Source organism: Carcharodon carcharias, chromosome 9, assembly GCF_017639515.1.
Source record: "Carcharodon carcharias isolate sCarCar2 chromosome 9, sCarCar2.pri, whole genome shotgun sequence".
NCBI classification, from domain to species: domain Eukaryota; kingdom Metazoa; phylum Chordata; class Chondrichthyes; order Lamniformes; family Lamnidae; genus Carcharodon; species Carcharodon carcharias.
Window position 1 is genome coordinate 119,056,213 of NC_054475.1, and position 25,763 is coordinate 119,081,975.

At 41.9% G+C, this 25,763-nt stretch overlaps 1 protein-coding gene across 11 annotated transcripts in view; it reads right to left on the minus strand.

The window, feature by feature from the left end:
• Positions 1-470: 470 nt before the first annotated feature.
• Positions 471-25,763, minus strand: part of elf1 (E74-like ETS transcription factor 1) — a 247,525-nt gene continuing 222,232 nt past the window's right edge. For 9 of the 11 annotated variants that reach the window (XM_041195150.1, XM_041195147.1, XM_041195149.1 and 6 more), the window contains 6 exons: positions 9,511-9,618; positions 8,829-9,008; positions 7,823-7,906; positions 4,564-4,756; positions 3,932-4,351; positions 471-2,822 (listed from right to left, as the gene is read on the minus strand). In XM_041195150.1, coding sequence (XP_041051084.1) covers positions 1,871-2,822; positions 3,932-4,351; positions 4,564-4,756; positions 7,823-7,906; positions 8,829-9,008; positions 9,511-9,618 — 1,937 coding nt within the window. In that variant the 3' untranslated portion in view covers positions 471-1,870. Of the gene's footprint in view, positions 2,823-3,931; positions 4,352-4,563; positions 4,757-7,822; positions 7,907-8,828; positions 9,009-9,510; positions 9,619-21,030; positions 21,262-25,763 lie in introns of those variants that run through there. The other 2 variants (XM_041195155.1, XM_041195154.1) reach the window with 2 other exon arrangements.

Genomic DNA, 25,763 nt, shown 5'->3' on the forward strand with positions numbered 1-25,763 from the left:
TCGAAACGTTAACTGTATTCCTCTCCGCAGATGCTGTCAGACCTGATGAGTTTTCCCAGCTATTTTTGTTTTTGTTTCAGGACAAGAACCACCACTTGATTACTAATTAAACTGTAGGACAGTACTCCGAAAGCAGAAATCCAGTGCAACACAAACCATTATTTTACTGTTACAGTCAGGAGGATGGTTTAAACAGGATCCTTGTCCTTTCTTTAGCTTTCTTGACTTACACACTCTTTGCTGAACAGCAGAATAGGGCAGACTACTTGCTGTAAAGATTTCCTCTCTATTCTGCAAATGCAGATAGCAGCTCCTTGTACCTACCTCTGTATGCGCCCAGCTGCTGAGGTGCAATGTAGAGCGGCAGGAACAGATTCCAAGCACGTTTTGATAAGACTTCCTTAAAGGATTTAGAGGTCCACTCTCCATGCATAATATTTTCAAAACAAAAAGACAGCCAGTCCAATTTATACAATTTGTAAAATAAAAAGGTTTTATTTCTTTTAAAGAAATCTCACTACCACATGACTGGTTTCTTGAAGAGGCTCCAAAATCCACATAGGCCTCTGATTGAAGCATAGAACAAAAGCATATCCCACTTATATGATAGGAATCTGGGCAAAACACATTGCATAAGAGGAAATAGTACATCTCAGTAAATGTAGACTTTGTTATATCAAAGATAAATATTTACAATTTTTTGTTTGGAAAAAAAATCCCACCATTTATAAAATATCCCAGTTCACATTTTTTCCTGAAGAATTTTCTTCATTTAACATACGAAAAATATAACATTCTACAACAAACCTACAAGGCATTAACAAATTTAGATATAAAATTTTCATCTTGTGGTTTGTTAGCACCATGCTTATGGTGATCTAAAATTACATTCAATATTATTTTCTAAATCTGGTTTACATCATATTCCTGGTAAGAAATTTAAATTCCTTATACAAGGTTTTCAACATCAAAGTTAAAAAATATAAATAGGATATATTGTCCAAAAAAAGGCTTAGTTGTGTTAAAGACTAGCGCAAATTATGCTCTTCGGCTAATTAAGTTGGACTTAATTTTTTTTTGCGAAGGCAAGGAGTTGAAAAAGAAATAGCATATGAATAGGAACAAAGTACCCTGAAAGGGCTTCGTCATCACACACCAAATAAAAGACTATGTACAGATCTATAGGAAAATATTTCGGATATGATGACTTGTTTAATTCTGGGCATATCTTCTGTGAATGAAAGCTGTGCCACAGCAAGTAGAACTAAACTGAACTGGACTCATGTCTCTTGACACACTAAGTGTGATCTTAACTCTCAATCCAATTAACTTGAATTTGGGCTACTTCTGAAGTCCCGAAAGCAGGATGCATCAACCCAACTGATGGCCTGCCAGTGCAATGCTCTGCCAACTGGTCACCAGTACCAATGCTCACTCAGGCTTGGAGAAAATCTACCTTTCAATTGAGCAATTGAACTTAACATTTACAACATTTACCTTAGCATTGACCTTTGTGGTATCTAGTTAAAACCAGATTTAGATCAATACCCATCTAAATTATTTCCAGCACAACAACAGGGAACAGGAAAGGCCGGCTTCAAAAGAAGCAATGCGAGTGAAGTTTTGACTTTTCAGCAAAACTTAAAATTATTGCAGCTTTTAGGTCACTTGATTATTTTACAGATATTGATGGATTTAAAATGACATGATTTCAAACTGTGATTGAGTGCTGGGCTACGTACAGTATTAAATATTCTGACCAAAATTATGGATCAATAACCGCTTATTTACAATCTGCCAAATGGCTATAATTGAACAAACAAGGGTTCAACATATGTAAAAGATACAAAGATATGGTTTTCTACATTATTTACAAATCTATTGGCTCTGTTTTAACCACTACAGAAGTGGATATGGCACTTGGACTGGGAGCCATGTTACTGGGGTAGTTAAGCATACTCGCTGCATGCGAAAACATCTGGGCATTTTCCAGTTTCAGAAATGGCATGGTGTCGTGCAGGTCGGTATCCATAAGAGTTTTATCCTGATCATGTCTATGATCTGATTGTAGATTCAGTACTGAACAATCTTCATTGGCTTCCAGTTTCACGACAGGGGTGAGAGCACAATTTGGACTGTGTGACAATGAACAGTTGAGGTTTTCAGAGCCATGCACAGTAGTTTCAAAGTCTTTGTCCATTCCTTCAACCTTTATGACAGATGTTGCAATACCATTTGTACTGCTCAGCATCACAGTTTGGAGATGCTGATAGTTTAGCTCGCCATCTGAACTAGGTCCAAGGTCCTTCTCCATTTCTACCATTTTGACTTCAGGGCTGGTAGCATTTGCACTTGTGGCTGCAGTCTGGAATTCAGGAGTGTCCAGGATGGGTTCGGGTGGTTTAAGCACTGTGGCAATTACGCTGCCTGGACGATGGGCAACCACTGGCTGACCATTGCTATTGATGGTCACTAGTTGTGTGATGGCATCAGGGGAAGGATGCACAGAATTGTTTATTATAGACTGAAATCCACCATCAGATAACGAAAGACTGGTGGCAATCACTTGGGCTTGCTGGATCTCCGATAAGCCAGAGCAATCTGCACTTGTGGGAGACAAGGTGGCCTGGATGGTGATCATTTCCTTCGAGCTTTCTGAACATGGAATGGCACGTAAAATAACTTTGGAAGGAGAGTTGTTCAATGTATCTGTTCCAGACAGCACTGTTGTGAGGGGTATCGTTTGCAACATTAGAGTACCAACTGCATGCGAGCCAGACGTCATCACCACAGGAACCTGGGCTGGGACACTTATTGTCCTGCTGAAGTTAAGGAAAAGAAAAACATAATTAAGCAATTTAAAAGCCTGCAGCACAACAAATTAGACATTGAGGATACCTACTGGTAAAATTCTTCTAAAAAACATGTATTAAAAAAAAATCAGTTTACACAAGAGAGGCGTCCAAGCCAAATGATTCAATTGACTTGCAATCGATGTCCATTTAATCAAAGGCATTTTATCCTTCCTTTCCCATCCACTCCAAAAGCAGTGCATATTCTTTCCTTGCCAAACCACTGCAAACCACTCAAACATTACTAACTCTGTCATAGCACATTGTGGCATCCAATCTCCTACGACTTGCTCTGACTTCCTAGCCCATTATACAAAGACATGCATGTGTCTATTAATAAGATCTCACTGGGCTTCATGCTGCAGAAAGATAAATCCAACGTGCAACTGCTTCAAATTTCTTCCCTCACACCCACTTAATCCCACTCAAGGTTCAGATACACCTATCTTCCTTTCCAGGCTTCTCATCACATGCTCTGGATTCAATTCTGCTCATGTTGAAAGTTCCTAACAGATACTTAGCTATCTCAAAATTGAATAGCTTAAATGTCTAAATGTGGAAGAGCGAATTAACTAATCATTTGTTTATGAACCAAATGACTGAGGTGTTTAAGTCTAACCCAAGATGTTTGAACACATATCCAATAATGGCATTATAATGCAATACTAAGCACACCACACAGCTTGGGAACCTACAGTATGATAGTAAACTGAGATTCTTTAGTGGGCAATGAAGATCTTCATGAACTCATTTCTCTGGCGATAATAGTCCCAAAGTTCTGCCAATATCTCCTTGAGCATTCCTATCGATAAACCTGAGCCTACTGACCCAACCCAGGTGATATAGACACATTTGGTAAACGTATTGAAAATAGCTTTGGAAACAGGATGAAGTTATATAGTATACAACCACCAAAAAACACTTTTAAAGTTATGGTTTTGGAAGAGTAAGTTTAACAAGCAATGAATGATATGCGACACATGATATTTGGCATTTGTGCAAAATGGGAGAATTTGATTTTTTTGCAAAACCAATTTACAAATTGCAATCATTAAAACTGCAGTAAAGTTCACCATTACCTCATTGCGTGTCCTGTTGATGGCATAGTTACAGCAACCTTAGAAACATCTGGTGATCCCTGAAGGACTTGATTGCTCTGTAATCCCTGGATGGTTTGTAAAAACGGAACCTGCTGTCCTCCTGCCTTCTGGCTGGGCTGCGTCAGCAAGGAAGTGTGCTCTTGCTTGATGTGCTGCACCAGCACACTCTGTGGCACAGCTGTCACTTTGCTTGCATTCTGCAACTGAGACATTCCAAAAGCGGTGCTTTTGCTTTTTGCCAGCGTTGTTGCCGTGTAACTGGATGAGGTCACCAAATTAGACGGAGTGTGCTCAGTTGAGTCATCATCTATGACCACCAGATCCTTTGGCATCTCTTTGAACTGATACACCAGCCGCTGACCTTCCACTTTGGCCAAGATCCCTCTCTGGTAGTAATACCTAAAAGGAACAAAACCTCGTTCAGAATTCAGCTTGTTGCTCACTAATGCAAGATAAAGAAAAGCAGGATAAGAACAAACAAATGGAAAATTAGGAACTGACCTGAAACAATTCTTCAAAAGTTCACAAAAAATAAGACAATACAATGTACAGGTTCAGCATTGAACTGACCCCCATTTTGGGAAGAATGCATCAGCTCTGGCCCTACTCACCTAAGGGCTCTGCCCATTGTTTCATAGTTCATATCAGGTTTATTTTTGTGTTTGCCCCAAAGTTTGGACACGGCCTTAGAGTCCACTAGCTTAAAGATTCCCTTCTCCCTCTGTGTCCATTTAATGTACTTCGGACAAGTGTTTTTATCTTGAAGGAGAGCCAGGAGGAACTCCCAGAGATATATTGTGTTACCTAGAAAAGGAAAAAGCCAAGTGTCATGAAAGGGTGGCTATGTTATTGTTCAACTATTTTAAAAAACACAATGAACAGTTCAATAAGAGAACATGAGGGAAAGTGCAAAATTTATTTTTCATAATGTGTTCACGGATAGCCAAGAATAAAGTGCTTGGGTTGGTTAGCTCAGTTGGCTGGACGGCTGGTTTGTGATGCAGAGTAATGCCAACAGCTCAGGTTCAATTTCTGAACCAGGTTAGGTCATTCATGAAGGCCCCACCTTTTCAACCTCACCCCTCACTTGAGATGTGGTGGCCCTCAGGTTAAACTCACCACCAGTCATCTCTCTGAGGGAGCAGCCTATGGTCCTCTAGGAAATGATGACTTTTTCCAGAATGATCTAACAAGAGTTGGTTTTATGAAAGTTTCCCATTGCTATTTTCTCACTTGATCTGCCTGATACTATTTGCTGATTTATATGGAAACTGAAGCCACCACCATGAATCTGTTTGTTTGAGAAGCCCAAATAATTAATTATATTGTAACAACTATGCACTTGTCTTTTTTAACCTTTAGAATTGCCAGACCTGGATTCATTTTTATTATATAAAGAATTATTGATATCTTGAATGAATTATTAAGTGAATTTATCATTATTATTTTGATTAAATTCCGTCTCAGCCTCCTGCTGAGGCTCCAACCATCACAGGTGCCAGTCTTCAGCAATTTAATTCACTTCACATCATATTAAGAAATGATTGAAGGCACTGGATACTGCATAGGCTATGGGCCCTGACAACATTCTGGCAACAGTACTCAATGCTTGTGCACCAGAACTTGCCACGCCCCTAGCCAAGCTGCTCCAGTACAGCTACAATCCTGGCATCTACCTGGCAATATGGTAATATGCAGGTATGTCATGTCCACAGAAAGCAGGACAAATCCAATCTGGCCCATTACCACCCCATCAGTTTACTCTTGAACAGCGGCAAAGTAATAGAAAATGCCATCGACAGTGTTATCAAGCGGTACTTATTCAGAAATAAGCTGCTCACTGACACTCAAGTTTGGGTTCCACCAGGGCCACCTAGCTCCTAACCTCATTACAGCCTTGGTCCAAAAATGGATAAAAGAGCTGAGCTGAGGGAGCGAGGTGAGTGTGACTATTCTTAACATCAAGGTGGCATTTGACTGAGTGTGAATCAAAGAGTCCTAGCAAAACTAGAATAAATGGGAAGCAGAGGAAAAGTCTCCACTGGTTGGAGTCACACCTGGCACAAAGGAAGATGATTGTGGTTATTGGAGGCCAATTACCTCAGTACCCTGAGGAACTCCTGCAGCGCCATCCTGTTAGAATCCTAGGCCAAACCATCTACAGCTGCTTCATCAATGACCTTCCTTCCATCATAAGGTCAGAAGTGGGGATGTTCGCTGTTGATTGCATAATGTTGAGCACTATTTGCATCTACTCAGATACTGAAGCAGCCTGCATCCATATGCAACAAGATCTAGACAACATTCAGGCTGGGGCTGATAAGTGGAAAGTAATATTCACACCCACAAGTGTCAGGCTATGACCATCTCCAACAAAAGAAAATCTAACCATCTCCTCTTGATATTCAGTGACATTACCATTGCTGAATCCCCCACTATCAACATTCGGGGGGCTTAGCACTGACCAGAAACTGAAATGGACTAGCCATATAAATACTGTGGCTACAAAAACAGGTCAGAGGCTAGGAATCCTGTGGGGAGTAACTCACCTCCTGACTCACCAAACCCTCTCCACCATCTACAAGGCACAAGTCAGGACTGTGATGGAGTTCTCTCCACTTGCCTGAACAAGTGCAGTTCCAACAACACTCAAGAAGCTCGACGCCATCTGGGACAAAGCTGCCAGCTTGGTTGGCATCCCATCCAACATCTTCAACAGTCAGTCCCTCCACCAACAACAGTAGCAGCAGTGTGTGCCATCTACAAGATGCACTGCAGCAACTCACCAAGGCTCCTTCAACAGCACTTTGTAAACCTGTGACCACCACCACCTACAAGGACAAGGATAGCAGATACATGGGAACACCAACACCTGCAAGTTCCCCTTCAAGTCACATAATCATCCTGACTTGGAAATGTATTGCTGTTCCTCCACTGTTGCTGGATCAAAATCCTGGAACTCCCTCCCTAACAGCACTGTGGATGTACCTACACCACATGGGTTGCAGCGGTTCAAGAGAGCGGCTCATCACCACCTTCTCAAGGGCAATTAGGGACAGCCAATAAATGCTGGCCAGCCAGAGTTGCCCAGGTCCCATGAATGAATGAAAAAAAAAAATCCTATACTAAACAGTATTTGGCTTAGTGTTAGTATACAGGCTAGCAGAGTGGCAACGAAAGTTACTGAAAGCATTATGACATCTAGCCATTATTTTATAAAAGTCATCCCTTTTCTTGAACCCTGCAGGAGGCTCTGACTCTTCTTTTGTCCAAGTGATCAAACGTCAAACACGTGGGGGCAATTTTAACCTAAACCGCCATTGGGAAACAAGCAAGTTCAGGTGCGATGCTGATTATATCCTGTCTTATTTTCTCTCCTTTGAAATAATGTTAGGCAGGATGTAAAGCCAAAGCTCCAACAGATCCTGTGTTCCAACACAGCAAGTTAGGTTAAAATTACCCCCTTTAATTTTCCATTTTTCATGATGACATTGTACAATAAGGGAACAGATTGATTTTTTAAAAATCTTATTTTCTTAGATCTTTGATCAGTAAAAACATCCCAGGTGTTTCTCTGGCAATGGGATGGCTGGCCGCTCAGGGTTCCTTCCTGGTTCCACAGAAAGTGTCAGCAAATGTTGACGGTCAGGTTTAAAACCGATAAGGCCTAATTCTGAGGTGTGGTGAGAAAAGAGGGAGGAGGCAGTGGAAGAATAGCAAAGGCTACAAAAGAATAACATGTTTTTTGTGTTGTCAGCAGGCTCCTCACTCAGTGTCATCGCATCATTTTGCTGATGATACAAAAAGCCTCTGAAAGGTAAATCACAATGTTTGCACAACTGTCGAGCTGTCAGGCTGATGATGCTTTACCTTTTCCATCCTTATTTTTCTTTTTAATTGGAAGGTGTGGAGCTGTGACAGGTGAAGATGGGCGAGCAGGTTTCATCTTCCGGCCTGGAAAATCAAATCACATCACTTGGTGCGTGCACGTGGAACCCTCTGACTAACACTGCGATCGAAACTACAGAATGCACCAGCAAACATGCTGGCTACAGTAACATGTGTGTGCTTCTTTTCCTGTCACTGGTAACAGCCAACATGAATGCAATTTGCAAAAATGTTCTTAATGAATACAAATATACAGCTGATAGCATTTTGACCGCAGAAACAGTCCTGACATTTTAAAAGAAGTTCAAATAATCAGGGGACCTATTGGTTCCAAGACTGAAACTCTTATGATTGGCCCGTGTTGAAAGTGGCTTGATTGTTTAGGATTCTGTGCTTCGACCAAGTATGTCATGACATGCAGTTATACTGCCATTGCCATGTTGCTGCACATGTGTTTGGGTGCACATCAACGAAATGCTAGTACTATACCTACTGAGCACACTAAAGCCTCAAAGTGCAAGAGGTCATCACTTGCTGGTTTGAGTCTAACTTCAGTCTTTTAAAGGAATTAAACTACACACACACAACAAAAGGCCACTCATAAATGTTATTCAGGTAACCTTAATCGCACTCTTGAAAACATGTTGGATACACAACTTAAATGCACATTCTTTAATCATAATAAGAAAAGGCCAGGAGAAAATGGGTTCAAAACTGGTAAATAAAATGCAGAATGCCCCATTCATTCAGAAATGTGCATGGTACCTCACAGCAAAAAACAAGCACTAAGAAGGGAATGTCAAGGAAAACCCAGATATACTTTTAAATGCTCAGACAAGAAATGGATTTGCCCCACTATATATATGTAATCATCTGCAAAAACCTGAGGTAAAAAAAATCTGGACAACAAGTATCATCGCAATATGGTCTTGAATACCTCTTTTTTTTGTTCCTTTCCCCGCTATCAGTCCGTCAATCTAGAATTTACCTTTCTTTTTCCTCTGTTTAAGTGCATTTTTTCTGGGCGACTCATCTGCAGAATCATCTTCATCACCTGCCACGTGGGCTGAAGACCTGTTGATTACCTCTGGGATCTTATCTGAGGTGACAGATATGTGAGGAACAGACGCAGTGATTTCTCCATCCAGGGAATGTGCAAATTGATGAACTAAACAGGGATTTAAGTGGGAGGGGGAGGGGAAGGAAATTGAAGGGGAAAAAATAATTTTAAGGTTTTGTTGACGAGACATTGATTTGAGGATTTATTTTTCACAGGTAGAACACGCTGAGTGTTTGGCGCCAATGTGCCAGTGCTGCTGACAGATCAACAAGGTTTTTTTTTTATATACAGAGTATGCAAACTGCACTCCATTGTAACGGCTGAACATTTTCTATCAGTTAGCATTTTATTTTTCCTTCACTCTGTCAAGTGCACCAGCAATTTGTCTTCATACAATCGATGCTACTTTAGGAAACCTATAGAATTTATTATATGAGAAATTGGGCTGCAGGCCAAAGGCCTGACCATAAGGTGGAACATTTTATGCAGTCTACACTTAATTAACGTTAGAACAGATGTACATCAAACAATTACATCAGACTGGCTCAGGAGTGAAAAGGAAAATGCCAAGTGTTAAGGAAGAGAAAGTGTAACTGTGTTTAAAACTCACACATTCTTTTCTCGTCCAAGATCGCATTGGGGGATTCCATGTTAAGAAGTGCTTCAGCAGCCTCAATGGTCTCCATCGTTTCATCTTCATCCTGACAGGAAGCTTCCACTAAGGATCAGAGAGATCCACCAAAGTAGGTTAGACAAGAGAAAAGATTTGTAGTCCACAAGAATGGTGCACAACAAGACAAACATGCCATAAACGGGTGCTGTGATAGAAACAAAGATATCTGCACACAACCATCAGCCCTTTCAAACTTAAAACTGGCCTGAACATTTCAGCAACAAATTGGGATTGACAAATTCATAGAGTTTAAAAGATAGTTAGATGCACAAAAAATAGCAATATAATTGGCATGTTAAAATAAGAATCAGCAGACACGGCAACTGCAATCGACAATATAGTTCTCATGTTGTATGACCAACAAGAGGGCAATCAAACCTAAATGAGTGTTTTCTCACAAACCCTCTAGAGTAAGATGGAGATGCCAACTAATCACTGCTTTCAGTGTTTTGGCAGCAACACTGACTTCTCTGCTAGTGAGAGTGTCCTGGCAGCAATCTGCAACGAACCAGAAAAGTAAAAGTAACGACTCAACCACTAGCTGAGGCTGCTCAGAAATTAACAAACTCCTATCTGCATTGCACCCGGCAGCCAAGGAGAGCATGCCAACTGAAGAGTAAGACGTTAGACCCTACTACCCTCAGGTTCCCTGGCAACAGTGGACAGTCAAATGCATGTAGTTACCAAATATAAAATGGGCACTGGATTTAGCGTTCACATTTACGTAGGTGAATCTGATTGGGTTCAGTTTCAGAAATGGAATTTTTATAGCGGTACCAGGTATGTCAACTGATGTTATTTGTATGCATATGCCACAGATCCTGGCTGTGAAATATTACTGAAGTTTCGCCCTCTGCAGTGGTTCACTACTGTGGAAGCTCACCAAGTGAAATTTAACCCTAAACTCTAGCTGTTGCAGTTAGAAATGTGGAGGAATCTACCACAGTGCTAGAACATTCTATGCTATGACAAGCTATCAGCCCCTTGGGACATCTTATATAAAGAAATACAAAATAAACTCGTCATTGAAACCTGAAAGATAACACCCCGTAAAAGACAGATAGACCTTCCATAGCATTGCTCGTGATACATCAGCTGACGTTATTTTGGATCAACAATGGCTTATGATGCTGCTGTGAAGTGATATTTTATAGGCCTTTCACTTGGCTGCAAATCTGGAGGTCAATTGTTGTTGGTAAGAGCAGAACAGTGCATAGTTGTAAATTCCTAGTTCCTAGCGAGAGAAAAAAAGAACCTTTGAATGACTGCCATTTTCTTTTGAGTCTGAAGTGCAACAGACATGTACTGAACATTTTATATTCTGTCACTAGAGAGCTATCCAATAAGGGCAGGAACACTAATGAAACTAAAACAATGCACTATTCTGCCACTAATATGTAGGTGTGTGTCCCTTTCAGGCTACTGTATTCTTCAAATCAATGCTCAGGCCAGTTATAGGATAGGTTGCAGGTTGCAATCTTGGTTGTGCTTGTACGTATGTCGGTTAAGAACTGTAGACATTGTGGCTCCAGCATTAAATATGATAAACAGATTCACATTAGTTAGTGGTACGTCTAGAGAGCTGATCTACCATTTAATATACTTTTGACCACTTGTCAACAAAAGAATTAGTTACTTCAAACTTCAACTTTTTCCAAAAACTGCAACAACATATTCTCCCTGAATCCAGTCTCTCCCTTACACCCCATCTGTTTAATACATTTAGATAAGTCAAGGTCACTTATTTTTTTTTCTGATGTATTTTTACACACAAGCTCCCCAAAAACAAACTATCTCAATACAGACTTCTAAAATAGTCCACTAATTTGCAACCATCTTCAGCAAGCAGCCGCAAGTGGATGATCCATCTTGGCCTCTTCCTCAGATCCCCAGCATCACCGGTGCCAGTCTTCATCCAATTCACGTCATGTCACTCCACATGACATCAAAAAATGGCTTAAGGCGCAAGACACAGTAAGGTCTATGGGCCCTGACAACATCCCAGTTGTAGTACTGAAGACTTTTGCTCCAAAACTTGCCATGCCCTTAGCCAAGTTGTTACGGGCAGCTACCCAACAATGTGGAAAATCACCCAGGTATATCCTGTCCACAAAATGCAGGACATATCCAAACTGGCCAATTACTATATTAGTCTATTGTCAATCATCAGCAAAGCAATGTAAGGTGTCATCAAACTGCACTTGCTCAGCAACAACCTGCTCACTGATGCTCAGTCTGGGTTCTGCTAGGGCCGCTCAACTCCAGGCCTTATTATAGCTTTGGTCCACACGTGGGCAAAAAAGAGTTGAGCTCGAGAGGTGAGGGTAGTATTTGACAGTGTGTGGCATCAAGGAGCCCTGGCAAAATTGAAGTTAATGGAAACAAGGGAAAAACTGTTTACTGGTTGGAGTCACACCTAGCACAAAGGAAGATGATTGTGGTTCTTGGAGGTGAATCGCTTCACCCCTGGAACATCTCTACATGTCAGGAGCTCCTCAGAATAGTATCTTAGGCCCAGCCATCTTCAGCTATTTCATTAATGATCTTCCCTCCATTATAAGGTCAGAAGTGGGGATATTCGCTCCTGATTGCACAGTGTTCAGTTCCATTTGTGACCTCTCAGATAGTGAGGCAGTCTGTGCCCGCATTCAACAAGACACATAGAGCATTCAGATAAAAGCAAAAAACTGCGGATGCTGGAAATCCAAAACAAAAACAGAAATAAATTACCTGTAAAAACTCAGCAGGTCTGACAGCATCTGCGGAGAGGAATACAGTTAACATTTCGAGTCCGTATGACTCTTCAACAGAATTAAGGAAAAATAGAAGAGAGGTAAAATATAAGCTGGTTTAAGGGGGGGGGGGGTGGGACAGGTAGAGCTGGATAGAGGGCCAGTGAAAGGTGGAGATTGCCAAAAGATGTCATAGACAAAAGGACAAAGAGGTGTTGTCGGTGGTGATATTAGCTAAGAAATGTGCTAATAGGTGACATTAATAGCCTTAATAACAAGAGAAAATTACCAAACGCAGACTGGGTGACCGCTTTGTCTGTCCACAAGCATGACCCAGACCTCCCTGTCGCTTGCCATTTCAACACACCACCCTGCCCTCATGCCCACATGTCCATCCTTGGCCTACTGAAATGTTCCACGGAAGCTCAATGCATACTGGAGGAACAGGACCTCATCTTCCAACTAGGCACTTTACAGCCTTCCGGACTGAATATTGAGCTCAACAACTTTAGATCATGAACTCTCTCCTCCATCCCCATCCCCTTTCTGATCCTTTTTTCCAATAATTTATATATATTTTTCTTTTCCCACCTATTTCCATTATTTTTAAATGTATTTCCATCCATTGTTTTATCTCTACCTTTTAGCCTATTTCGATCCCTTCCCCCCACCCCACTAGGGCTATCTGTACCTTGCTCGTCCTGCTTTCTACCCTTAATGTTGTCATTAGCACATTTCTTAGTTAATATCACCACCGTCAACACCTCTTTGTCCTTTTGTCTATGACATCTTTTGGCACCTCCACCTATCACTGGACCTCTATCCAGCTCTACCTGTCCCACCTCCCTTAAATCAGCTTATATTTCACCTCTCCTCTATTTTTCCTTAGTTCTGTTGAAGAGTCATACAGACTCGAAACGTTAACTGTATTCCTCTCCACAGATGCTGTCAGACCAGCTGAGTTTTTCCAGGTATTTTTATTTTTGTTGTTGTTATGTACAGCATTCAGACCTGGGCTGATAACTGTAAGTATTATTTGTGCCACACAATGCCCGTCTCCAACAAGAGAAAATTTAACCATCTCCACTTAACATTCAATGGCATTACCGTCATCGAGTCCCCTCCATCAACATCTTGGAGGTTACCATTGACCAGAAACTTTACTGGCCTGGCCATACAAATATTCTGGCTACAACAGCAGGTCAGAGACTGGAAAGCAGTGACAGAATACTGTGACACGCTTAATATTGTAAATCCCAGTACAATGCCACCAACATAAACAACAGGTACTGCAGATATTTGAAATGGGTTTTCAACAATATGTTTATCCCACTTATCAAGCTCTGTATGCAATTAAAATATAAAATATATAGCTCTATATAAGGATATTTATTGATCTAATGTCTTCCACTTACTCAAACTAGGGTTATTTAATTGTAAACTGCTTTAAAGTATCAAGTAACTCAAGTTTGTTGCAAAACTGTGCACTAAACAAAATGACCATTATTTGCTTTCAGTAGTTTGGATAAGAGTTGATAAGAGTTCTCAGTCTGGATTATACTATGCACATTTCTCTAGCAAGGCTCAAATACCCACCTCTCGCCTCCTCCTACTCCAACAGCTCAGCTCAATTTCTAACTTTTAATATTGCCTCATCCCTAGCATCTATATCGCCAGTAGATCATTGGGCTAGATTTCAAGTAGCTGCGATATAAGATTGGTAGCTTTATCTTAATCTAACTGTTTTCAAAGTCTGCTGTTCAAAATGGCTCAGGTTGCAATACACACTAGTCTCTTTAAATCTTATAAGATTAATGTATTATAGACAAGGCATTACTGTCAACAGGTTCAGAACCGCATTATCTAAAGCCTATACTGCTAATGGAAAATTATAGGAAATCCACTGGATACAATTACTTTGTGTTCGAACTAAGCATCCCTGTCAATAGTTTTGCCACTTCCCAATTGCAGCATTAATCTCAATCCTCCAGCTCATAGCTAATAGTGGTTTTCTTACTGCTATGTTACGGCTATCTTAATCAGGAAATCCATCGACCATCAAAGTTGCATGACTTTCCCATGTTGGCGCAGAGTGCAGTTCTTGCTTAAGAAGGGGGGCACAAACTTTTACAATTTAACCAGGCTCTGCAGTACTGTCAAAAGTTGTAGTACAGCAGATATCATAATTTACTTTATTAAGACTAACATTCTCCTGCAATCACTGCCAATATGGACAGATCGGAGTTCTGAAAACCAACCTCACATGAACTGAATGCTTTACATTTTTAATTAGCAACAAAAATAACACTTGTAGAGGTTATTCTACTAGCAAAACTTAAGGGGTTCTAAAGCTAGAAACCCCATATACTAGCAACCTCAGATCGTTTATCCTCAAGACACAGGTAGCATTTAGAGATACAATGATTTCCTTCATTCAAACTACCAGAATGTTAGCCACACAAGTAGCAGCTGATTTCCACAAGAAAATAAAATAGTTCAATCAGTGGCTGTTATAAAAATCTATCACTGAACAAAGAATTGTTGAGCTTGATGACTGACCTTTTCCCCCAGCCATCAAGTCTGAACAGTAACAGGCTGTTACTTAATATATATTGTGCCCATGTCCCTTTCATGATCCCAGCAACAAGGCCACAAAGAATACCAAAGGAGTGCTGAGAATCATGGCATTTTTCAGAATAATTCAGCACCAATTTTGATTGTGGGTCAAACGCCAATAATTTTACAAAAGCAGCTCAGAAACTGCAGGTGACATGCATTTGGTAAAATTCCAAAGGCAATTTGAGGTTGTCATCAGTTCCACTGCAGAAATCGGGCACAATCCATCTGGCTATAAAATGCAAATCAGAAGGCCCAAGTAGAGTCAGCCCTCATCATTTACTCTAGATCAGTGGACATTATCTAAGGGCCTCAGAGCAACATTCACTAGCTTGTAAAATGTGCCAACCCCCCCTTGTCACCCTTACAATTGTATACAGGCAAGTGTGCAACCAGCCAACTTGAGTAATTTAAACTCAATGCTACAACATCATTTGCACACATGGTATTCAAACAGTAACTGCCGAAGGTACCTGCACGTGCACAAACAGTGGCAGTGTGTTCTAGGAAGCAGCCTCCTCAGAAACCGCCCCACTCTACTTCATAAATGAGGGCCAGCAATGCATAAAGGTCACTCCCCTGAAACCCAACCAACAATAACCAACATTTATGGAGCCCATTTAATGTAGTGAAACATCCCAAGGCATTTCACATGAGCATAATTCAGGCCTAAACTGACACCAAGCCAAAGGAAACATTAGAACAGGTGACCAAATGCTTAGTTAATGTGGTAAATTTTGAGGAGTAGGTTTAGGGAGGAAATTCTGGAGCTGAGTGGCCAGGTAGTTGAAGACATGACTGCCAATGATGCAGCAAAGGAAGCGGTGTGTGTGTGTGTGTGTGTGTGTGTGTGTGTGTGGGGGGGGGATTTACAAGAGGCCAGGGTTGGAGGAATAAGTTCTAAAAGGTTGCAGGAAGTTACAAGATGAGGAGGGTTGAGGCCATGAAGGGGCAATGAGTACAAGAAAATTTTCAACCTTACATATTATCAAATTTAGTAAATTTATTACCTTCACAATAATCCAAAACCAACATCAAATATTCTGATAAAACAACTTAAATATCTGTCAGAATATGTGTTATGCCACTGATGAACTAACAGCTTACAGTGCTGTTGTCAGGTTTACTTTTGCCTGTGAGCATCAATATAGTGCAAGAAAATTTGTGCTTGTGCCAAAAGGCTTCAATTTCATATTAATACAAACCTTTGTCTGATGCTCTTTAGCTCATCACTTCAAATTATTCCCACCACCAACAGCAGACAGGTAATTAACATTTCTTCACTATTGTGTCATGTAGCTCAAAATTTTCTCTGCAGACTAAGTTTGGAACAAGATAATGTACAAAAATTAAATGTACAAAATTACTGGGTGCCCTACACAAATGGGAACAGTGCAGAAATTCACATACACATTACATTTTACTGTCTCCTTTCAAACTGGGATTCCTTATCCAAAGGATCTTATAAGTTATCAAATTTCTAAATTTTCTCTTTTTACTGAATTATTACTTTCACTTTGCTGAGAGCCATGGCTCCGAGAGCCTGCTCCCTTTTCTGAATTAGAAGTTTTGGAGGTTAATATCCATACCAGAGACTTGAGCCCATAACTTACGTTGGCACTCCCAGTAGGGTACCAATGGAGGCGAGATCTTTTGGAAGAGACATCAAAACGAGTCCCCTGCTAATATCCCATGGCACCATAAAATGAATAGCAGTCTATTGTCCCTGGTGTGCTGGCCAATACATATCCTCCAACTAACATCACTAAAACATATTATCTGCGTATTCTCTCATTGCTTGTTGTAGGAGCTTGCTGTGTACAAATTGACTGCTGCGTTTGTTATGTTGTAACCAGTGGCTAAACGTCACAAGTGCATAAATGGCTTAGTCATGAAAGACACTAAATAAATGCAAGTTTGTTCCTATATATTCTAGTGATGGCGAGGAAGGACAGTTTAAAAGCGGAGGAGAGGGAGATAGCAAAGAAGGTCCAAAGATGTAGAACACACGTCCTACTTTATAGTTTCCCGGAAACGGTTTCAAGAGCAAATCCTCTACTTCTTCGGAAAAATCCTTGTAAAATCACTGCCTTCCATAGCTGTAGAGGCCAAATGAGTGAGCTTATATAGCAAAGTAGCACCTGGCTGGCATTGGGCTGCAGTGCTAATCAGCAAAAGTCTCCACTTGCAGCAGCATGATCTATCAATGTGTATATCAGTACTCAAACCAGGGCTTTTTATTCATATTACTATATTGAAAAGAAAATCTCCTGATTACTAACTTGAAATTAGCTTCCAAAACCTGCAGTAAAGATAGCACAGATCATTAACCCTTCATTTGGTCATCACACACAAATTAGGAGTGATTGACAGTCCTCACCAAAGAGCTGCAATGAGTAACAAAGCACAGCAACATTGTTATTATAGTTTGCACTTAGTGGTTACAATTGAGGACTCTATAACAGCAATAAATTATTCAAGCATCACTGTTTCAATTTGTTATTTGAGCTCAATTATATTCCTGCCTTGTAATTATCCTCATGTATTCATTTTTCTCCAATTTCACAATGTTAAATTTAATAGAGGGAAAAGAATGCATGTCTAATTTTCTCCCCAGTTTTCGGAAAGACGCAGCTCCTGTTGGGAAACGGTGTACCAGGCAGCAGTTTCCCTCTAGTACTTTGCAAAGTGCTAATTCTTCATTGGCAGCTGGACAGAACAGTGACCTTTATCATGATATTGGGGGCTATCAGAGCCCAGTCTAACCCTACCCTCACTCAATGTTCAAGCCAGAGCGCTTCGAGCAAGAGACAACAATGATCAGCAGTGGGAATCCTGTCTGATTTCACCCTCTTCAGTCTAGAGGACAGCTGTTGTACTCTTACCCGAAATGCACAGCAAGGATTAAAATCAGGATTTACTTGTGAGACTCCCGCTGAGCAGTACACTTAAACTGAATTGGGGTGGGCTAACTGTAATAAAACATATCTTCACCTATATTTTGCCTAAGTGAATCTGGGGAAGAATGCTAGTCCCTTGGATTGATAAGTGACAATGTAAACTGCAGCAATACAATAAACTATGCAAACAACCCAATCGCTAACGGCAATTTCCTATTTTTGTTCTCCCCTTCCCCAATGTCAAGTGTATGTTCTGCCATTACTAACTTCATTTTGCTAAATGGTGGGAACTCTGAGTTTTATTTATCCATCCTGTACTGCACGATTAGCAGTATTGGCAAAGTAAAGTGCAGATGGTACAATGAAGATCCTGTTACAATACCATTAAGTGCAATCCTGCAGTATTGCCCAGTCAGCAAGTCTGCCAAATAGGCAAGCTGCCTTTCAGAGACCATCCAACATCATCAGCTGCATATACTGCTCTTTGTGCTTTTTGACAAATGGACTCTTCAAATCATGTCACATTTACTGCTGCCTTCACTGCCATTGTGGTGAAGCACCATAGAAACCTTGCTGCACTCTGTATACTCTATTCGCTGGCATTGAAAGGCCTTTTTGTTGGGATATCAGTGGTATGTCCTTCATAGACCAGTAATAGCGAATGGAAATATTCTCAACATCTGACAGCAAGAAGTAATCCTTTCCAACAGCTTGGGTGTCGCATAATAAATCACTAAATTGGGCATTCATGTATACAGTAGGTCTCACATGAATAACATTTACAAACAAATTGATGAACTTGTACAAATCTCCCACAATAGCCATATGGGTAAAGGCACTATCTGGTAGATTAAAGCACACTGACATAAAGGTCCCCAGTACTATCTTCTGTCCTACAATAGCACATTACACAGTGGGAAAAATATAGGGGGTGCTACCTTTGGGTTAGGGCTCTAGGATTGACCTGTGTGTGTCAGCCTCGACTCAATTGTAGCACCCTTGTCCCTGGGGCAGAAGGTCCTAGGTCTACGTCTCACTCTGGTACCAAATCTAGGCTGACTATTAAAATTGGTGTACTGAGAGGAGTGTTTTGGATGAGGGGTTAAATCAAGGTCCTGTTTTGAGGAAGAGCAGGGGAGTTTTCCCCCGGTATCCTGGCCAATTTTTACCTTTCCACCACCATCATCACCTCAAACATGAGCTATTTGTTTCATTATCGCATTGCTATTTCTAGGATGTTGCTGTGCACAAACTGGCTGCTGCGTTTTCTACATTACAGCAGTAACTTCAAAAATTCTTCATGACTGGGAAGGACTAGATAAATCCAATCTTTCTGCACATCTCTGGTGAGTTGGAAAATCAAACCTTCCCTTCCTGATCACTGTTGGTGACTGAAACTTCACATGCGGGTAAGAATACAACTGTGATGCATGCCACATTCAAACAGGTATTGAACACTTACTGACTAAGTGTACATTAGATAAATGATTACTGAGGTCAGTTAACTGCAGACAGCTTGCTTCCAAGCATACCTTAGCCCTCCTGTTGGGAAGATGAGAGAAGCATGGGGGTAGGGTGGGGGGGGGGGGGGGGGGGGGGGGGGGGGGGCATATGGTAATGTTTAAAAAAAGTATTGTGTTTTTTTAAAAAAAGATATAAATTGCATGCAATTCAGATGGAGATTTTGATTCCGTGTAATGTCCAGGGTTGGTTTTGATCGCCTGAATGGAGTCAGAAGAATTTTCCAGGATATGTTTTCCCTTATAAGTCTGTGGGGGGGTTTTCCTCTCTCTCTCCAAGATGACATGGCTGTGGGGCTGGGGAAGGCAGGTGGCGACTGTTTGGTACAGATGCTCCAGCCATCATGATGAGGGGCAGTACTGATGGACCAGCTGCCCTTTCCCTGTGGATCATTTTTGCATGTTTGTATGAATTAAACAGTAGCATCACCTTACAAAACACAGGGCAACAGTCACAGAGCCTGTGATTTGTTTCAGCAAGCTCTGCTGAAAAGTCTGGCTGTCACACTGGGTAATCCTGAAAAATAAATGGTTTTGATGCTAAGATTATAAAGCCGATGATAGCAGTAGGATGTAATAGTACATTATGTGTGCCCCTCTAGACAAACTGTTCTGGCAGAATAAATCACAAAAGGGAATGTCCAAAAAGCAAGGCAAGGCATGAAGCTCATGGAATGGATTTTAAAACCTATTGCTTCAAGCTGCTGAAGCAATAAGCATGAGGTTTAACAGAATTAGAGTCAGAGTTATACAGCACAGAAACAGGCCCCTTAGCCAATCGTGTCCATGCTGGTCATCAAGCACCTATCCTAATTCCATTTTACAGCCCTTGGCCCTGTATGCTATGGCGTTTCAAGTGCTCATCTAAATACTTTTTGCTTTAGGTCGATTATAGACACACCTTCAAACCCCATCACTAGATTTGTGCGAACATCTAAATCAGCTACTGAGCTCAACAGACACTTCTCAGATTAAATAAGAGAAATGCCTCATTCAGAGGGAAACTCATGACATGAGGATGGTGACATACGTCAGAGAGGCTAAGTTTACTCTTCAGGAGAGGCATCGAAACATGCTCCAGGAATGGAAGTGGAACGGTCAATATTCCATACTTGAACATGTGAGATTGCACAACATCAGTTTTCATTTTTTTTTAAAACAGTTGGGTTGCGAAGGCCGAATATGAAAATAATTAACGGGAGGCCGTGAGCAAACAAACTGCAAATACTGTTGACTCTGTACTTGCTCGGACTGTGAATTTGCCCAACTGCTACAATCCATCTGCCCACCTGCTTTAAAAATAAAACTGGACGTTCACCTCCCCCCGCCCCCTGTCAATATGAGCAGCTGCTCCATCAAAGCATCAACTCACTTCCGCGTTTACAGGTCTGCCTGGGACTCCAAGCCTCTCCCCAACCCCCTCCCTCCCAGATCCCCTCTCTAATTCAGCGGATTAATTTCGCGTTAAGTTCATGCAGGGACCAGTTGCCACATTGTTATAGCCCGTGCAGTTTCAGCCTGCTTCATGTACATTTCAAAATCTCCATCTTACTTCCCACGACCTCCCACCCTAGAAAAAGTCCTGCCCCAGCTCCCAACCACCTTACTAAAAACTTTAAGAAACTTTTTGAAAGTGTCCTGAACTTTGAGCGACAGGGTCACATCACCCCATCCCAACGCCTCGCTTACCTGCCCGGATCAATAAATCCAGCGGGGTTTTGATCCCCTCGCAAACGGGGAAAGCCATGGGGAAATCCGCTAGCTTTCCCTCCCACCCGCTGCCACGTCTAGTTTCAAATTTGACAGAGGAGCCGCTTCCATGGAAGTTACGTGGCGCCCTCGGGCTGGGGAGCGCTCAGCCAGCCCAGTGTCGGCTTTCCAGGCGAGATTTTCTCCCCCCTCCCCTTCTCTCTCCTGTTTTCCCAAACCGGAAGTGTTCGATCAGAGTGGGATCACATCAAACTCCATCCCAAACTTTCAGCTTCTTCCGGGATTGGACGGCAGGGCGCAGGCGCTGTGCCCACACCTCCGCCTCGCCTGCCTGGGGGCCTCAGCCACTTTTCAGCCTTTGCAACTGATTTAGAAACAGCACAGAACGGACTCCTCTTCTGCTGCACTCTCCAAGTGCGCACCATCCTTTTTTCTGGCATAGTTAAGCGAGAATGTCAGTGTCCCTCAATATTAATACTGGTGGCACCTCCAATAGATTTAGTCTCATTCTAATAGTGCAGAACTGCTGTAGAATTACAGTAAAACTGGTCTCTACCAACCTTTTTTTATTCATTCATGGGATGTGGGCTTCATTGGCTGGGCCAGCATTCATTGCTCATCCCTAGTTGCCCTTGAGAAGGTGGTGGTGAGCTGCCTTCTTGAATCGCTGCAGTCCATGTAGTGTAGGTACACCCACAGTGCTGTTAGAAAGGGAGTTCCAGGATTTTGACCCAGCAACTGTAAAGTCAGGATGGTGAGCAGCTTCAAGGGGAACTTCCAGGTGGTGGTGTTCCCATCTATCCCCTGCCCTCGTCCTTCTAGATGGTAGTGGTTGTGGGTTTGGAAGGTGCTGTCGAAGGAGTCTTGGTCAATTCCTGTGGCGTATCTTGTAGATGGTACACACTGCTGCTACTGTGCGTTGGTGGTGGAAGGAGTGACTTGTACCTTGTAGATGGAGTACAGGCTTTGAAGAGTCAGGAGGTGAGTTACTCATCACAGGATTCCTAGCCCCTGACCTGCTCTTGTAGCCACGGCTAGTCCAGTTCAGTTTCTGGTCAATGGTAACCCCCAGGATATTGATAGCAGGGGATTCAGTGATGGTAATGCCATTGAACATGGTGATGGTTGGATTCTCTCTTGTTGGAGATAGTCATTGCCTGACACTTGAGGCGTAAATGTTACTTGTCACTCCAAGCCTGGATATTGTCCAGGTCTTGCTGTATTTAGACATGAACTGTTTCAGTACCCGAGTCATCGCAAATAGTGCTGAACATTGTGCAATCATCAGTTCAGCGAACAATCTCACTTCTGACCTTATAATAGAAGGAAGGTCATTGATGAAGCAGCTGAAGATGGTTGGGCCTAGAACACTACCCTGAGGAACTCCTGCCATGATGTCTTAGCAGAGATGACTGACCTCCAACAACCACAACGGTCTTCCTTTGTGATGGATATGACTCCAACCAGCAGAGAGTTTTTCCCAATTCCCACTGACTCCAGTTTTTCTAGGGCTCCTTGATGCCACATTCAGTCAAATGCTGCCTTGATGTCAAGGGCAGTCACTCTCACCTCACCTTGGGAGTTCAGCTCTTTTGTCCATGTTTGCAGCAAGGCTGTAATGAGGTCAGGAGCAGAGTGGCCCTGGCGGAATGCAAACTGGGAGTCAGTGAGCAGATTATTGCTAAGCAAGTGTGACTTCATTGAACAGTTGATGACCCCTTCCATTACTTTACTCTGGAAGAGGCTGTGATGGATCACCCACTCGGCACTTCTGGCTGAAGATTGTAGCAAATGCTTCAGCCTTGTCTTTTGCGCTGATGTGCTGGGCTCCTCCATCATTGAGCATGGGGATATTTGTGGAGCCTCCTCCTCCAGCAACTGGATGTGGCAGGATCGTAGAGCTTAGATCTGATCCATTGGTTGTGGGATCGCTTAGCTCTATCACTTGCTGCTTAAGCTGTTTGGCACACAGATAGTCCGGTGTTATATCTTCGCTAGGTTGACACCTCATTTTTAGATATGCCTAATGCTGCTCCTGGCACGTCCTCCTGCACTCTTCATTGAACCAGGATTGATCCCCTGCCTAGATGGTAATGGCAGAGTGGGGGATACGCTGGGCCATGAGGTTACAGATTCTGCTGCTGCTGATGGCCTCATGGATGCCTAGTCACGAGTTGCTAGATCTGTATAAAATCTATCCCATTTAGCATGGTGGTAGTGTCACACAACATGATGGAGGATATCCTTAATGTGAAGGTGGGATTTTGTCTCCACAACGACAGTATGGTTAGGGGTGACCACCACAGAATCACGGACAGATGCATCGCGGCAGATATGTTGGCAAGTATGTTTTTCCCTCACCACCTTCCGCAGACCTAGTCTAGCAGCTATGTCCTTCAGGACATGGCCAGCTCAGTCAGTAGTGGTGCTACCAAGCCACTCTTGGTAATAAGCACTGAAGGCCACCACCCAGAGTACATTCTGTGCCTTTGCCACCACATGTGCCTGCTCCTACCCTACCCTTCACCTAACCCTGCCAGCATATGCTGCTCCTATTTGGAAGGGCAGAGGCAACCAAATCCCTATTAAGACAGTGAGATTTTACAATTGGAAATTCTCTCAATGATATGTCCCAGCGTGACAGCAGCAAGTGCAGAAACAACGCAGCAGCAGGAGCTAATCCATCATGCCATGCACCAGTAAGATGATGTGTTTGCATTGTTTAGTTCAATCAGGATCAGCTCAAATAAAAACAGAAAATGCTGGAAATACTCGGGTCAGGCAACATCTGTGGAGAACGAGAAATGGGTGAGATTTTCCAGTCCCACTAGCAGAAGGCATTGTCAAGGGCAAAGGTGGGAAAATTTGAGAGCGACCAAAAGTCTTTTGGCCGTTCTCCAAATTTTCCCATCTCGCCTATGACGATGCCCACCATTGGCAGACCTGGAAAACCCCGTTCAGAGTTTACCTTTCAGGTTGATGACCTATCAGATGCCCGACTTGCAGAATATTTCCAGCATTTTCTGTTTAATTTTCAGATTTCCAGGGTCCACAGTATTTTGTCCTTGCACCAGTTCCCCACATTTATCTTCAAGGTAGTAAAATCATGCAGCAAGTTTGTTGTGGGTCTTTTAGCAATACAAACACAGAAAGCTGGCACACAGGCATCACCCTTCTGTAATCTGAGTTAAACAAAAACCCACAGGTGGGGGTACATATAGTCACATTGTAGCTAATCATGTCTATTCTGTCCCACATTAAAATTATCTCATTGAAGCCTTAGATATTCATCCGGTGACACATTATTTTCCCTGTGATGTAATAAGACATTGAGCATCACAGTAGTACACTATCCATTATCATTGACTTAAGTAGATAATGCCTTGACCTTTGTATAAATTCTATTAAATGTGGTATGATAATATTTCTCTAACGAAAAGGAACTGGAGGCAGGATTCTTTCAAGATGCCCTTGTTGTAATGCACTGTTTGAATAGCATACTGTGCATTGTAATGAGGTGCACCATGTGATAATGCAAGAGAAAGAATTGGCTGACCCACTGGAAACAATAATCTCCAATTCTTGTGCGTTTCTTCATGCATCTCAGGTTTTCCTCATTACAATAATTCAGAATCCCACAGATAAAGCAGGTGTGGGGCTGACCTCTCCACACAATAACAAGCACCAGAACAAATTTAGACTGCTTGTTAGCCTGCCCACAGGTTGTTTGTTAAACAATCAAATCCAGAGAGAGGCAGGGGGTGCAGGCGGGCAGTAATGGACAATTTACATTGTAATGCTGAGTACAAATAATGTCTACAGTTGGAAGATTGCCTATCAAGGACCCATTTTGTTTATGGTGAAGATTGGAAGATGCTGCAAATTTACCACAGCTTCCAGCAGCATTCATCAACAATTTGACTGATAACTGTTCACTAACCATAAATATTTCACCCACCAACCTCACAGTATTCAAGGTATCTTTGCATAGGAAGACCACTCTTCTAGTCTCCAGAAACAAATCAAAGTCAGAAGGGCAAATGAACATTAGACACCTGTATTTGTTACTGCTTGATGAACATTTACATAACAGAAATCAATTAGTCACACCTCCTTCACATGGATGCAGGGCTGTTGAACTGGCACAATTATGTCTCTACTGAAGGTAAAGTCGCAAATGTAAAATGGAAAGAGTGAAAAGACCATTTAGGTTTTACTACTAAATTATGCAGTGGATGATGAATATAGAATGCAAGCAGTGGGGACCAATGGTATCAGCAAATTCAAGAAAGTACTGGATATGTAACTGGTGAACCATTTGATACAGAGGTAAAAACATGCATTTATACTGTTCATTTCACGCCCACAGGAAACCCTAAAGCCTTTCACAGCTAATGGATTACTCTTGAAGGGTAGTTGCTTGGTTGGTAGAGAAATGTGGCAGCCAATTTGTACACAGCAAGGGCTACAACAAAGCACTGAGGTGAATGCTTAACCTTTCATGGTTGTGTTTGCTGAAAAATAAATGTTGGCTGGGAGGACTCCTGCTCATCTTAAAAAAAAAAATAGCCTGTGATCTTTTAACCCATCCCAAGTAGTAGAGGATGCCCCAGTTTTACTTATCTAAAAGACGGTACCTCTAACAAAGTGTAACTCCATTTGTAGTACACTGAACGGTCAGTCTACTTTACATTAAGCCGTAGGGCTGAATT